Here is a 17,200-nt window from a genome sequence, read left to right as displayed (position 1 = left end):
ATTAAATACTTATAGTATATGTTTGGTACAATATATATGTGCAGAACTGAATTTTGTTGTTGTTATTGCAAAGGAAGAATTGTATTTGGAAGGTAAAAATAATCTGGGAAGAAAAACCAAAAAAAAAAAATGCTTACAATTTACACTCATTTTCCAGTATTCTTTTTCTGGATGTAGCTGATTCTGTCCATCATTGATCAATTGGAATTGGATTAGATCTTCTCTATGTTGAAGATATCCACTTCCATCAGAATACATCCTCATACAGTATCATTGTTGAAGTGTATAATGATCTTCTAGTTCTGTTCGTTTCACTCAGCATCAGTTGATGTAAGTCTCTCCAAGCCTCTCTGTATTCCTCCTGTTGGTAATTTCTTACAGAATAATAATATTCCATAACATTCATATACCATAATTTACCCAACCATTCTCCAATTGATGGACATCCATTCATTTTCCAGTTTCTAGCCACTACAAAAAGGGATGCCACAAACATTTTGGCACATATGGGTCCCTTTCCCTTCTTCAGAATTTCCTTGGGATATAAGCCCAGTAGAAGCACTGCTGGGTCAAAGGGTATGCACATTTTGATAACTTTTTGGGCATAATTCCAGATTGCTCTCCAGAATGGTTGGATTCTTTCACAACTCCACCAACAATGCATCAGTGTCCCAGTTTTCCCACAGCCCCTCCAACATTCATGTTATTTGTTCCTGTCATCTTAGCCAATCTGACAGGTGTGTAATGATATCTCAGAGTTGTCTTAATTTGCATTTCTCTGATCAATAGTGATTTGGAACACTCTTTCATATTAGTGAAAATAGTTTTAATTTCATCATCTGAAAATTGTCTGTCCATATCCTTTGACCATTTATCAATTGGAGAATGGCTTGATTTCTTATAAATTAAAGTCAATTCTCTGTATATTTTGGAGATGAGACCTTTATCAGAACCTTTAACTGTAAAAATGCTTTCCCAATTTGTTACTTCCCTTCTAATCTTGTTTGCATTAGTTTTGTTTGTGCAGAAACTTTTTAATTTGGTGTAATCAAAATTTTCTATTTTGTGATCAATAATGATCTCTAGTTCTCCTTTGGACACAAATTCCTTCCTCCTCCACAAGTCTGAGAGATAAACTATCCTATGTTCCACTAATTTATTTATGATTTCGTTCTTTATGCCTAAATCTTGGACCCATTTTGATCTTATCTTAATATGTGGTGTTAAATGTGGGTCCATGCCTAGGTTCTGAACAGGCAACTTTCAAAAGAAGGAATCTATCAGCAACCATATGGGGAAAAAAATGCTTCAATCACCAGTGATAATTGAAATACAAATTCAGACAACTCTGAGATTTTACTTCATACCCATATAATTGACAAAAATAACTAAAAAAAATTAATATTTATTATTGTTAGGTGCAGAGGTCCAGCCTCTGCAGGGAGTCCAGGAGCTGAGCGGGAGGAATAGGATTGGCATCAAAGGAAGAAGGAGTCATGGGGTCGTTTGAGTGAGGAACTGATGGAAGTGATGCTCCCACTTCTCTAAGGCTCCTTCAGGCTTTATTTTTATACTATATCATGATCATATACTTTTCTTTAGGTCAACATAGTCTTCAGACGAATGGATGCCCATCAATTGGAGAATGGTTGGGTAAATTATGGTATATGAATGTTATGGAATATAATTGCTGTATAAGAAATGACCAGCAGGATGAATACAGAGAGGCTTGGAGAGACTTACACGAATAATGATGCTGAGTGAAATAAGCAGAACCAGGAGATCATTATACACTTCAACAACGATACTGTATGAAGATGTATTCTGATTGAAGTGGATATCTTCAACATAGAGATGATTTAATTCAGTTCCAGTTGATCAATGATGGACAGAAACAGCTACACCCAGAGAAGGAACACTGGGAATTGAGTGTAAACTGTTTGCACTATTGTCTTTCTACCCAGGTTACTTTTATCTTTGGAATCCAATTCTTATCATGCAACAAGAAATTTGGTTTTACACACATATATTGCATCTAGGATATGCTGTAATACATTTAACATGTATGGGATTGCCTGTCATCAAGGGGAGGGAGTAGAGGGAGGGAGGGAGTAGAGGGAGGGAGGGAGGGGAAAATTTGGAAAAGAAGTGAATACAAGGGATAATGTTGTAAAAAAAATTACCCATGCATATATACTGTCAAAAAATTATAATTATAAAATTAATAAAAAAAAACATAGTCTTCAGACATGTGTATGACTTATTGACCTTTATATGTTACTACATTCGACATTTAATATTTGAGTAAGTTTTTTTTAATAGTTAAGTGTTAATTATTGATTACATTACATGAAGGCAATAATGAAGCCAACATTTAATTATACAAGGTTAAATGTCAGTGAATTTTGTTAGTTTACTATGTCTTCTTTGTCAATTCTATGGATTTTTTGATTCCTCTATTTCCCTGACTTGGAACCGTGTACATAGGCATTTGGGGCAATTCCTAGTTATACTTTAACCATCTTTTGGTTCCTAGTTATAGTGATCTTTTCTGAATCTAAATAGGTAAACACCATTATTTCCTAGACATTTGGATTCTCTCCCATAGTGACAATGCTTTCCATGGTGTTCTCTCCTTTATCATTTGTCTCAGTGAGAGATTACTTTTATTTGGACAGAATCATTTCTAGTTAATTTGCCCAAATTCCCCTTGTCGCCAGATTTTTTAGATAATGTTTAGTGCTGTAATCAAGCCAATTATAAATAATATGGGAAATAGTATAGTCCACTAATGAAAATCATAGAAGGAAATGTTCCTGCATGAGTGCTGTGCATATTTGATCTCGGTGCTGGGCTTTGCCAATCAGCTTAGAGATTGTGGCTCCCAACAGTTGGGGATATGGAGAATAGACAACCTAATGTACTGATGATTGAGATGTGTAAAATTATTAAGAATTATACTCTTAAAGTTTCTAAACTTTGTATCACCTTTTAACCAGCTACATCATTAGGAGGAATATACACCCCAGAAGTAAAAGACAAAGGGAAAGTACTCAAATATACAAAAATTGTAGAGCAGCTTTTTTTTTTGGTATAGAAAAAAAAAGAGGTGCTCATCAATTGAGGATGTATGATAATTCATGGCATATTAATGTAATGGAATATCATTACACTAAAAAATGTGAAAAGGATATATTCAGAGAAGCCTGGGGGGAAAATGTATGACCAAATATTGAGAAGGGAGCAAACTCCAACGAGTGCTATAGGATGAGGAATACTCAGGACAGGAAGTTAATGGATAATAAGTAAATTTTCTGAAAAGAAGGGAAAAATGACTGACAAAGGGAAATAATTAAAATAGTCACAGAAGAGAACAGAAGGAAGTTTAGAAAGGCACATCATCAGACAAGGTAGTTTTGTTTCTATTGTGTTGAATTTAATATGCAAAAGTGAACAAAACATGCAAAAGTAAATAAAGTGGATATACAGTTCTATATGTAGTCCTTTTTGTCTTATCTGTATATTGAAATGTTTGCTGATGATCCAGGTTATAATTTTTAAAAAATAAAAAGCACAGCCAAAGTTTTGCTTCTTGAAGAGTTTACAAACTAAAAGAAGAAATGCAATAATCTGGATACGCACCCAATCTAAGTATATATTTTATAGTGTAAAGTGAGTTGAAACTTAGAGTCATCAATAAAAGAATTCAAGTTCAGACTGAATTAGCCTAATGAGTAGAGAGAAGTCAACCCCAGGTTCCTCATCTGTGAAATAGGGGTAATAGCAAGCATTTGCATTTCTTATTTCACAAAACTATTGAAATGAATATAATATCAATCTGTCCTATTATTCTGTCTAAAAGCACCTACTTTTATAGTTCAGAGAGTATCAAATTTGCATAACTTGAGAACTAGACAACACCACAAAGGCTATCTATTTAAACCCATATATGAAAGAATTCCCTTCCCCCATAACACTTCAAGTTTCTGTACTTGAAATATCCAAGGAGAAGTTCCTATCACCTCTCAGCCCATTTTTCACTTTTGGATAGTTATAAATTTTAGGAAGTTTTTTTTTTTTTTTACTGATAATAAGTTTAAATTGGCCTCCTTTCAACTATCGCTCCTGGTTTAGCATTGTGGGGCCAAAAAGAACAAATCTAATCTCTCTTTCCCATGACAGTTCTTCAAATATTTGAAAACAGCTATTCTATTTTCCGGGTCTTCTCTTCTCCAAACTAAATATACTCAGATTCTTTAACTCATCTTCACAAAACACGTACTACAAAACTCTTCTTCATTCTAATTGGTTTTCCTGTGAACACTCTACTTTTTTCAATGTCTTTCTTAAATCAGAACTGATCACAATAATTTAATTGCTATCTTCAGTTAAATTTCAAACAGGTTTTTGGAAAGATTTGTCAAGACGTACTCTAACTAGCACCAGAGTCCTCCGCACTAGCATCTCTTGTCCTGAACATGTATTCTCCCTTCCCCCTGCCCCCAACCCCGTTCTGCTTTTCCCCGCTTCCCCATCTACACACCCAGAAAGAGGGGGAGGGGAAGAAGCAAAAAGATAAGGAAAAACCTCGGTGAGAAATAATAGAAAAGGAGACTAGTGAATCACTCTGATGGAAAGGAGGAAAACAAGAGCACGTTTACCTGCAAGTAATCCCGCCCCCTCTCTTGATTAGTCCAATCACTGAAGCCTATTTGGAGACAGTGAAGCTCTGAACGGTGCATTGGGGGCTGGGAAGAGGGAGCGCTGGTAAACAATAAGCCTGAGCCTGAAAAGGTGTCTCTTCCCTCCTTCTTCGTCCCTCTTCCCTCCTCCCTTCCTCCCTCCTCCTCCTCTTTCCTCTCTCCTTTTTTCCTCTGCTGGGGCTGCTTTCACCTTCTGCACCACCGCCTTGCAGCAGGAGCCAGGCGCTGTTGTCCCCTGGCCACCGCCCCCGGGGCATGGCATATCTGATGGCAGCTTTCTCAGTGGGCACGGCTCTGGTAAGTGAAGAAATCCTCTGCAAATAGAGTCATTGCCTTTTTTCTTTTATTTTTTTTTCTTGGGAAAAAAAAAGGCTCTGATACACTCTCTCCATCTTCTCTTCCCCTAAGTATGGAAGCTACTGCTTTTGGGGAACAGAGGAAGTGTTAGGGGGAGGAGGAATTGAGGTAGGGAGGTAGATGATGAAGTCAGTTATTGTGCATCACTGACACAGGCATCCTCTGATGTCCCGTTTCGGTGCCTAAGTCATTGTCTGAAGATCGTGGAAGAAGCTACGGCTGTTTCAATGTTCTGAGTCTTTTAAAGAGGGGCAAAATCTTTTTGAATTCCCATTACCTCAGCAGACGTGCTTGTGGGACCTGGTGTAGGAGAGAGGAGCTGGAGGAAGCTTGTAGATCCAATTTCTCTGTTTATCAATGGGAAACTTTTTCAGCAGGCTTTAGCAATAGTCGACTATTGGTAGTGATTTTCCTCCAGATTGTCTCTTTGCTCTGGGAAATGTCGGTCCAAAACTGAGTAGTATCCTTTCCTCCTCTCTGGCTATCTTGGGAGATCATCTTCCCCCCCCAGACCTAATAGGGTTAAAAGCTCTGATATCTAGTGGGAAGCTATGGTGGGGAAGCCAGGGGAAACCTTAATTCTTGCCAGGAACGTTTTTTGGGCATTTAAACTTCGGACATTCTATATTTAAAAAAGAAAGAAAGAAAACTGTTATATTTCTCACAAAGACTATCAGATAAAGAATTCTGTAGGGATAGGAAGGCTCTTATTTTAATAAGGAGCTAGGTTACAGAAGGACAAGAAACTGAGTTGTACTCAACGTTTTCCAATGGCAATGATCAAAAAATCACCCTCTCAGCCATCTTCCCTTGCCTCCATTTCTTTTTATATACACATACTAGGAAAGGGGTGAGAGTGAGGAGTGGAGTATGTGTGCATTGCACTGGACAAACTTCCACAATAAAGGCTTTCTATAATTAACATATCAATATTTTATTTTCTCGTGGTCTAAAACTATGTATAGACATTAACCCATTTCAATAAATTACTTTTCTCTTCTCCCTCCCACCACATGTTGACAAAGGCTTCATAAAAATAGGTTTATTAGCCAATGGTAACAACACCCACCCATTTTTTCATTCCCCTCCTCTATGTTTTATTTTTTTTTTTGTCTGTGACATCCTGAATTTGAAGTAAGCTGTACTCTGCAGGATTTGACCTACAGTTACCTCTTGCTCTGAGCTCATGGGGATTTAAAAAAAAAAAAAAAAAAAAAAAAAAAAAAAAGGTTATTTTCTGAGCATGCTCTGTGTTGCACAATTACTCCTGTGATTCCAAACAGGTTTACTGTGAAATAACGCCTAAGGTTGCTCGCTCAATATAGAATAGATTTGGTGTAAGGCTGATGAAATGGAATTCAGAGAAATTTGATTAGAAGCTGGTAAGGAAGTCGAAAACACTTAAGAGATGTGTGCAGGTGCATCTTTTTATTTCTACCAATTGCTTTCTTTTGTAATTCTTTATCATACCCCAAGAAACCTCATCATTTTGCAAACCACTTCAGCTGTGGTTCTCACACCTTCTCAGTATCCCTCTATTCCTGTGACCCTTCTGAGTAGAGAATGGAGAGGAAAACTCAAAATCTCTATTTAAGGAGGGGATTAGGACCATCACTCCATTTTCCACCAAGCTGCATAGCTTTTGACATTTCATCATGCCCCCAATTTGGGTACTTTTCTCTTTCCTCTATCTTCTGCTTCCTCCTCCCCTTTTCAACTTTCTTTTATGTATTGTCTTCCTTTTTTCTTGACAACTGAGACTGCCTTTAGGTTTTCTGATATCCTTAGCATTTAGCATAGTGTCTGGCCTATAATAGATGCTTAATAAATGGTTGGGCACTTATTGTTCTAATTTTTTATTATGAAAAATTTAAAATCCTCAAAGTTAAACTTTCAAATCAAGCCACATAAAATTTAGTTTTGTCTAGTTGAATACTTGGATTAACCCTTCTTTAAGATTACTTGATTCTATATATTTTTTTCATATTGTGGATTCCTAAATCAGATATCTTTTTGTTCATAATTAACTTTCGAAACATTTAAATCAAGAGGTTGTTAAGGTGTTTTTACTGCTCCCAAAATTGATATCTAGTTATGAAAAGACATTTGAATTAGAAGTTATTATTATTATTAAGTATAGATATGTTATATCTATATATATACAAACACATATATGGAGGGGGAGGAAATAGTTTAGCAAAACCAGTTAACACATTGAAAAAGTCTGATGTTATATGCAGGATTCCATAGTCATAAACTCCTACTTTAGCAGAGGAGTTAGGAAAGCTTTCTCATATCTTTTCTTTGGAGACACGTTTATTAGAATTTCACAACATCCAGCTTTAATAGTGTTATGTGGTTGTGTACATTTGTATTGTTATTGGGTGTCTGTCCTGAATCTACTTATGTCGCTTTTTATCAACTCTGATAAATTGTTCCATACTTTTCTATATTTATTATATTCAGTGTTTCTTACAATATACAATTTCCAAAACTGTAATGGATTTTGCATTATGTTTTTGGATTACATCCATTACATCTATATACCACATTTTAACCATTGTTCAATCAATGGGCATCAACTTTGTTTCTAATTTTTTTTCTTACCACACAAAAAGGATGCTGCTATAAATAATTTTTATCTATGTGAAGCCTTTCTTTTTAATCATTTACCTACAGCAAAATCTCTGGGCAAATGAGTATGACATTTTATTAGTCTTATTTGAATAATCTAGATTTCTTTCTAGAGTGGCTTATCAATTGATATCTTAACAAGAAATATGTTAATATAATTGTCTATTAATATTGACCATTCCTATCTTTTACTAACTTTTCCAATTTCCTGAATGCAAGATAAAGCCTCAGGGTTATTTTGATTGTCGTTTCTCTTTTTGTTAATGTTTTAGAGCACTTTATCGTGTATTTTTTTTTTAACAGTATGCAATTCTTTTGAGAACTCTATATTAATACATATTTCTAATAGAGAATGGCTTTTGGATGAATGGATGAATAGATAGGTGGATAGATAGCTAGATGACAGGCCCTTTTCAGAGCTACTTGATATTAATATTTTTCCACCAATAAACTTTTTATTTTTATCCTAAATGCATTAATATTCTCAGTGTAAAAGTTTTTCAATATTATATAATCAAACTTGTATATACACATACACCACACACACACACACACACACACACACACACACACACATTTGGTTATTTATCATCTCTTCCATTAAATTATAAACTTCTTGAAGGCAGAGATTATCAGTAGTTTCTTTTTGTATTTCCACTTTTTAGCACAGTGCTTTGTATGTAGTAGGTGAAACAGATTTTTACATGCTTCTAAAACATGTCAAAGGTGTCTGCAATAAAATAGGATTAGTGTTGACATTTTTTTTTTTTTACTCTCACTTTCATATTTCTGTTATAGGTCTGCTGCATATCATTTTATACTTGTTTCCCATTCTGGTTTTTTGTTTTGGTTTTGTTTTTTTACTTTTTGCTTTAAAAATGAAAAGATTTTATTTGATAGTCAAAGCCTACACCCCATTTCACAGGAAATGTGGCCAAAATTTTGTGATTTCCAACTTTAGCAAAATATATTAATGGGTTATTAGAATTCATAATGAAACAATTATTAGCTAGAATAATTGCTAGAAGCTGATTATTAAGATTAGACTATTTGAATTTGGATAACCTCAAGCCATTCTGATTTTCCCCCTAGGGTGATTTATTTCATCAATTAAATTGTTAAATAGGATTTGTGGTCACTTTGAGAAAAATTTTTTTCTCTGTATTCCTTTTGATTTTTAACTGTTAATAATAATATAAAAACTGCTCCTTTCAATAAAGGTTTCAAACAATCTATGGTGAAACCAATGGGATTTCAATGCTATTTTGATCAAACATTAATATACTTTTGCCTATCCTTATATTGTAATAGTATGATAGTAAACTGAATTTCTATTGGTGAGTTATATATTATCATGATATAGGAAAAATAATTCCAGCAGTATGGGAAAAGATTACATGGTCATTTGAAGCCATGATAGTTACTAAATGTAAAGTTTTAAGAAAGGTATCTTCTTTGATAAATTATATGTACATCTTGACTTTCTTTTGTATTTTATAATTACTAGAATATTATTTATTATCTGAGGGCTTTTATCCATTTTTGCTGTTTGTCACAAAAATACTTTGGGTTCTTGACACCTAAATTATGATTAAACTATCAAGGAAGTTTTGAAAATCTTAAAAACCAAAAGTTGATTTTTTAAAAATGGAAAATAGAAGCACTAGACAGTTGTTAAAAAATAATTCAATTTATGGAACCACCATCAAGTTGATTGTGTAATCACAGGCTTTTCTGTGCTTCAGAATTTTTGTAAGATAAAATGGGATAATGGAAGAATGCAAAGAATATGATTACTATTAAGATATTGAATGAAAGATTGTGTAAAAGATAAGAAAAGAAGTATTTTTTAGGTTTATGATTACATTTACTTTATTGGCCTTTCCTATCCTTTCACTTAGTCAATAAATATTTTTCAAGATGATGGTCATTGTTTTATATTTCAAATAAAATGTTTTATCACAATTAGGACTATTTTTGTGATTAACCTTTTCAAATTTCAGTTAAAAAATTAAAAACTTTAGAAAAAAAATCAACTTTAAGATTCTTTTTAAAATAAAAGCAGATGCATCGTTGTTTTTAAGGGATACCAGTTCCATTGGCATTTTTTTTATCTTGGTAGTTGCTAATGACAAAGAATTTACTTTCATCTCTGTAATTTACAAGATCTTATTGCCTCCTTTCTCCTCCACTAGAATGGCAGCAGTTATTCTTCAGGTGTAACAGAGCCAAAGTCAGTGTGTGTCTCGGTGGATGAGGTGGTTTCAAATAGTATGGACAGTACAGAGACCGATCTACTGAATGGACACATGAAAAAAGTGGACAACAATCTGACAGAAGCACAGCGTTTCTCCTCCTTACCTAGGAGGGCAGCAGTGAATATTGAATTTAAGGATCTTTCCTATTCAGTTCCAGAAGGACCATGGTGGCGGAAGAAAGGTGAGGAAAGCTTATCTGTTGAAATGTAGTAAGAAGTAGTAAGGGAAACAGAGCTTAGTTAAAGAAGCATAAAACTGTGGTTATTCAGTATATCTGTTGAATAAAGTATTGGATGTCTCAGTGTGTTGTTTTCTAATTGATAAAACAAGAAGGTGGAACTAGATATTCAAAGTTCTAATAGATCTGATTCTATGGTATATTGTTGTGAAGTGTTCCAACCTTGAGAAATTTGAATCATCTTAATGTTGAAGAAAGCCATATCCATCAGAATTGATCATCTTATAATCTTGTTGTTGCAGTGTATAATGATCTCCTAGTTCTGCTCATTTCACTTAGCATCAATTCATATAAGTCTCTCCAAGCCTCTCTGAAATCATCCAGAAGAACAGTTAAGAATTTAACAACATAGTTTAGCTAAGAGAAAATGAAGACCTGTACAATAGGGTTATGGTTGTGTGAATGGAGAGGAGATTTTGAACATAGAAACATTATTTGGAATATTATTGTTCTGTAAGAAACAATCAGCAGGATGACTTATATGAATTGATGCTAAATGAAATGAGCAGAACTAGGAGATCATTATACACTGCAACAACAAGATTATAAGATGATCAATTCTGATGGATATGGCTTTCTTCAACATTAAGATGATTCAAACCAGTTCCAATTGTTCAGTGATGAAGAGAACTATCTACACCCAGAGAGAGGACCATAGGAACTAAATGTGGTTCACAACATAGCATTTTCACTCTTTTTGTTGTTATTGTTTGCTTATGTTTTATTTTGTTTCTCTCTCTCTTTTTTTTTTTTACTGATTTGATTTGATTTTTCTTGTGTGGCACGATAATTGTATAAATATGTATGCATATATTGGATTTAACATATATTTCTACCATGTTTAACATATATTAGACTATTTGCCATCTAGGGCAGGGTGTGGGGGAAGGGAGAGGAAAATTTGGAACACAGGTTTTGTAAAGGATAATGTTGAAGAATTGTCCACACATATGTTTTGAAAAATAAAAAGCTTTAATATTAAAAGAAAAAAAGAAAATAGAAACATTAGGATTTTGCAATTGACTGTTGTGGGTAAAGGATAAAGAAAAGCCAAAAATGACTGAGGTTATAATACTGAATAACAGGAAAGATGGCAATACTATCAAATTTTTTTATTTTATAAATAAAATTATACACATAATGTATAATATAATGTATATATTATATAATATATAATAAAATAAAATAAACTAGAAAGTGTGTATGGCAGGGAATTATGCTTTTCATTTTGAGCAGTTTAAATATTAGGGTTCAGGCCAAGTGGAGTTATTTTTTAGAATTGCAATTGAGTAGGTTTTAGCTGGATATGCAGATTTAGAAATCACTTGGTCCAGGTTGAACAGTGAGTACTACCTCATTGGGCCTGGAATCAAGAAGTAAGTTCAAATCCAGACTCAAGATGCTGCTAGCTGTGTGATCCTGACCCAGTCTTAACCTCTGTCTGCCTCAGTTTCCTTAATTCCAAAATGAGAATAATAGCACCTACCTTGCTAGATTATTATGAGAATCAAATGTGATAGTACTTGTAAAATGATTAGCACAAAGCCCGATACAGTAGACCAATATATAAAAATCTCTTTCCTTCTTTCTTCTTTAAAGTGATAATAAAATAATAATTATAAAAACAAATATTTAATTTTATTTATTGTAATTATATATTTAACTAATGGGAGTAATATATATTAGAAGTTAGACACAGAGGAGATCAGGCCAAAAGATAGCATCTGGGGAAAAAGAAGATGTAGCAGAAGGTGATGAACAGTGTTTATAGATAGGTATGAACCAGGAAATAGATTACCACAAAAGTGGAATATACAAAGAAAGAAAGAGAAGTCAATAACTTCATATATTGCAGAAAAGTTAGGGATAATAAGTATTGAGAAAAGTCCATTGGATTTGGCATTTCAAACTTTTTGGTTGTATAATTAGTTTTGCTGGATAAACTTGCAATAGGAAATGAGTTCGACAAGATAACTTACCAAAATCTCTTCAGCTTTAAAATTCTATGACCAGGAGAAGAACTATATATTTTGAATATCTACTTGGTGGAATCATTATCTAACAGTTACCTTTGTGAATAATTAAAATGTATTTTTTTGTTTTTTGTTTTTTAATTTTCTTGGCTAGGCAGTTGGGGTTAAATAACTTGCTTAGGATCACACAGCTAGTAAGCAGTGTCTGAGGCTGGATTTGAACTCTGGTCTTCCTGATTTCAGGGCTGGTGCTCTATCCACTGAACAATCTAGCTACGCTGGATTCTTTTACATAAGGTTGTGACTATTTGTTTGAACCTGTTGCAATTTTAGCATTAAATTACAGTTTTTCTTTTTAATTTGAGGAAGTAATTTTATATGAGAGTAAGAGAGATGATTGAAATATCCACTGGAAATTCCAAGGGTTTTTGTTATGCTTGGGTTTTTATCATCTTTAAAATATGCTATTAAACTTTTGTTCTAAATCAAAGCTTCTTAAATGTGGGGATCACAAAAATTATGATTTATTATCAGTCAGTTTTTTTTTTTATTTATATATCTACTTTATATGCCCATATATCTGAGGTTGCCAAAAAAAAAAAACAAAACAAAACAAAACAAAAAAAACTTCTTGGGTGAAAAGGGGTCACAAGTGGAAAAAATTTAAGAAACCATAATTTTTGACATTTGGAGAAACAATCAGGACTGGTCAATCTACACAGCTTTCTTTTTATTTTTCCTTTTCAGTGCCATATACTTTGTAATATATCCAGACTTTGCTAGAAGCTAAAAGTGATTTTTTCCTTCTTTAATTTCTTAGTATACTCTATAAGACTCCTATTCATTTAATCTTGTTCTTACTTCTATTAGAGGAATATGGGATGGCAGACAAAACATTGAATTTGGAGCAGGAGGCTTAATTTTGTTATGTCACATCATTTCTCTATAATCACAGGTTCATAATATAAGATCTGAACATTAAAACCTCTCATTTTACTGATGAGGAAACAAGGCCCAAAAAGGTTAGCTGACTTGTCAGTGTCATACAAGGTCATCTATAAAAGGTGAATGAGGTTTTCAGCTCCTTCATGATCTTCAACAAGCAGATGATCAGGAAAATTACCTAGGTGTCTTGGGACAGTGATAGAGACAGAATTTGAATCCAGCTTCACTGACCTCAAAACCAGTACTATTTTTATTATGCCTCCCTCTCTCTCTCTCTATAACAGGATCTTTTTGATTCAATTCCTTTGTTTCAGAAGGCTGTGTGTGTGTGTGTGTGTGTGTGTGTGTGTGTGTGTGTGTGTGTTTGGTTTTCCAGGGAAGTAGGAAAAACAGAAAATAGATATGTTAACGATATTTCTTTGAAGTCAGAGAAAACAGATTATCTTAATTAATTCAGAGCCCCATGTAAAATATCTTGGCAACTATGTCTAAATACTTATCAAAGAAATAATACTCTAACCCTATTTTTATATTTCCATAGGATCTGGAGCTAAGGTTCCTCTTTAAGTTTTGACCTTTTTATACTTTTGCTAGATTTTTGAAATTAGTTTTTTAGATTTTTGGAGTTCTGCTGTCCCATTCATCTCTAAAACAATAGCAAGAGAAAGTTTGAGCTTTTTCTCATGAGGTGAAAGCTTATGATTACATATCTCTCAATAGCAGAGTTTATATATTTTCATTTTCTCTTTTGAGTGCATTTCCAATTTAGTATTCTCTCAATGTAGTTTCAAATAGACTTCTTGTATTAGAGATTATCTTTTTTGAACTTTTAGCACATTAAATATAATGCTGGTATTCAGCACTATACATTAGAACCTGATTTTAAAATACTTTGACCATAAGATCATAGAAAAATCATCAAATTTTAGTATTGGAAGAATCCATATTAGTCAACCTTCCTTATTTCACATATCAGACCCAGAAACTCAGAGAAATAAAATGACTTATCCCAAAATCCTACAGCTAGTTTGTGGCAGAGGCGGAACTTAGATTCTAGTCTGTGTGATTTTCATTCCCTTATTATTTTTAGCTACAAAATTCAAATCTGCCTTGGGTGTTCTTGGAACTATCAATCAGGAGGGTAACCATTGTTTCACCTAACACAAAGCTCTTTTGTAGTGAACCAATGATAGTAAGAGCTATGCAAAGGAAAGTAATACCATTAGCTACTGTAAAACTATGAAACAAAGCAAGACCTTTGAAATACCTCAAAGAAAAAACTCTTTATCTGAAGAAAATATCTATTTATTATTTTGTGGGGAGGAGAAGATCCAGTAACTCTCTGAGTTCAAATATACAAAAGGTTAAAGGCATATTGCTTTTTCAATTGCATTTATGCTTTTTTCAGATGATTAATGACCTCTTTGGAGAGAAACCTAGATCATGTAATGGATTCCCAGTAGAGAACATAATTCTGAAAGGAATTATGCTCAAGAGAAAAAAATATAATCCCTAAGGACACCTTCACATACTTCTCATGTAGTAATTACTTTCCCACCAGGAATTAACTCATGTAGCATAAGTTGATGGGACAAAATCATTTGGAAGAATATTGAACTTCACTGTCACCACATAAACTGTCATTACAAGACACGAACAAAAGATTTTTCTTTTAATTTGTTTTTTAAAATTTGAACTTTAAAGATTTTAAAATATTTCCATTAGTTTTAAATTTCTTACAAACTTGTTAAAATCATGGAGGTATTATAAGAGTTCTTTTTGGCAAGATTTGACAGTCTTAGCTGTGATGTCTCATAGGATAGAATACTGATAACACATGTAGATATTCTTCACCAATTAATCAAAAGACATTTATTAAGCATGTTCTATGTGTCAAATACTGCCTTACTGAGTCTTTAATTATTTTAAAGTTGGCTCATAGGTTAACAGTTATAAAACAGGATTTTTTTTCCCTCGTATCTATTTAGTCAAGTGGACAATGCAAGAGGGAGTTTGATTTTACTAAAGAGAACATCTGTCCTAAGTATCTATCCACCTGTGAAGTGAATCTGTTATGTATGGCTTGTATCTTTTAAGCCAAAGCTTCTTAAACTATGAGTCTGTGACATAATATGGGATCTAGTAACTGAATGTGGTGGTTACAAGATTATTATTTATTATTGGTAAATTTTAGTATTTTTAGTATTTATTATTAGTGCTAGATTTATATATCTAGTTTATATGGCTGGAGTTGTGTAATAATTTCTCTAGCAAAAAAGGATCATGAATGGATAAAGTTTAAAAAGTTCTGCATAGAATACATTTGCCAAAAATATATTGTGGTAATTTAGGTTGGTAACCAAAGTAATGAAGTAGGATAGTCTAACTAATATGTAGGTACATAATATAAAATTCTTTAGTCAATTCATCATTTTACAAGGTGAAAATAAAGAAACATATACCCCCAAACCCCTTGAAATCCTGTATTTCAGCAATATTACTTTCCCCCAAATGTAAAAATTAAAAATGTCAGGTCATATTTGTTAAATTATCTTTAATAATTGCACTTCATTTGTAAAAATGCTTTTGTATGCCTTTCTCAAGTAATTGATATTAACCAATCTTGGAGTAACAGCTTAACAACTAGTTTTGTAAAAAAAAAAAAAAAAAACAGGCCAGTGGAAAATGAGTGCAGTTTATTAACAAATCTCTTTTGGGAACCTTAAGAAGAGAAGTTTCCCTTCTATCCAAATTTATTATGACCCTATCAAACCCTTTTGGATGGGGTTTTTCACCAAGAAAATCAAACTCCAGAGGTTCTGGCAAACCAAATAGAATTTTATATCCACAATCTTGTCCATTTCTCACTGCTTTCTACTGATTTCTCATTTTATTCATTTTGTGCACTTCCTTACAAGATCATTCTTAAGCAATGAACATTTTAGTTCTTAACTGGTCAAGAAAATAGGCGTTTCTATGAACTTAGGAACTTTGATTCTGATTTTTTTAATAAGGGTTTCTTTAGAATTGTATATTACACAACAGAACTGTATAGTACTCAACTGAATCATGTCATTCTGTGTGAAAACTTGCTTTTCTTAATTTGTATCTCAAATTTGGGAGTATGGGGGGGTAAGCTAATTTTTCAGAATGAAATTATTTTAGAAGTGTGAAAGGGATTGTGGTTGACTTAATGAATGAAACACCTCTCAGAATTCTGGGGGAATATAATGCTCAGATTTGGGGGAGGAATATTATTGTCAAAAAAATATAACAGTGGGATTACAGTAGCCCAGCTTGGGGATCTCTAGGCATCCAGGCCCCACCCTGCTGCTGGTAGCAGGTAAGGACGGGGCCAAGTCCACCCAGATCACTTGCTCTCCCAATGGTCTGGATGGCCCTGACATATGAACCTTGCTTTCTGATGTCTCCTTTTAGTTTGTCCCTTTGCATCTTGTGAGGGATCCCTCTCCCTATTTCCAGCCCAGGACCTAGGGCAGACCCCTCCATTTCCTAGTTTTGCAGAAGGAGAAACTGAGGCCTGGAGAGGCATGTGACTGACCTAAAGTCACCCAGTGGGTTCTCCATCTCTAAAGCTTCTCCTTGTGTTCTTCCTTGGGCTGTGCCCAGCTCTACCCCCAAGTCTAGTTCCCAACATATCTTACCCTTTTTTGCCTTCTCTCTAAGGAAACGGTTCTTGTGCACTTGGCATATAATAAGCACTTAATAAGTGCATGTTCCTTTCCCCTTCTCTATCCTGTCTTCTCCCCTTTCTCCTTTGTGCAGAATTCTAATCACTGAATAAGTATTAACAGCTTGATGTGTGCTGGGGACTCTGCTAGAGAGGCACTGACAAGTAAGCAGCAGGTGTCCTGTGATTTCTGGCTTGGGAGGGGGGGGGCAATGTGTGCAAAGGCATGGAGGTGGGAGATGAAATTCTGTGCTATAGAAAGAGCCCACACAAGTGGAATGTTATGAGTCAGATGAGTCCCCAGAGGTCCTAGGTGCTCCCAAAGGTTTCTTCAATGCTTTAGAAAAATCTATGGGGAAGCAGAGAGATGCAGGGGAGGATGCCAAGGACATGGACATCAG

General features: G+C 34.1%; 1 protein-coding gene across 2 annotated transcripts in view; it reads left to right on the top strand.

The window, feature by feature from the left end:
• Positions 1-4,631: 4,631 nt before the first annotated feature.
• Positions 4,632-17,200, top strand: part of ABCG1 (ATP binding cassette subfamily G member 1) — a 111,893-nt gene continuing 99,324 nt past the window's right edge. The window contains exons 1-2 of one of the 2 annotated variants that reach the window (XM_074300570.1): positions 4,632-5,000; positions 9,890-10,133. In XM_074300570.1, coding sequence (XP_074156671.1) covers positions 4,959-5,000; positions 9,890-10,133 — 286 coding nt within the window. In that variant the 5' untranslated portion in view covers positions 4,632-4,958. Of the gene's footprint in view, positions 5,001-6,458; positions 6,479-9,889; positions 10,134-17,200 lie in introns of those variants that run through there. The other variant, XM_074300571.1, reaches the window with a different exon arrangement.

This window comes from Sminthopsis crassicaudata, chromosome 3 (genome assembly GCF_048593235.1).
Source record: "Sminthopsis crassicaudata isolate SCR6 chromosome 3, ASM4859323v1, whole genome shotgun sequence".
Classification (NCBI taxonomy): Eukaryota; Metazoa; Chordata; class Mammalia; order Dasyuromorphia; family Dasyuridae; genus Sminthopsis; species Sminthopsis crassicaudata.
This window is presented reverse-complemented; position numbering and strand designations above follow the sequence as displayed.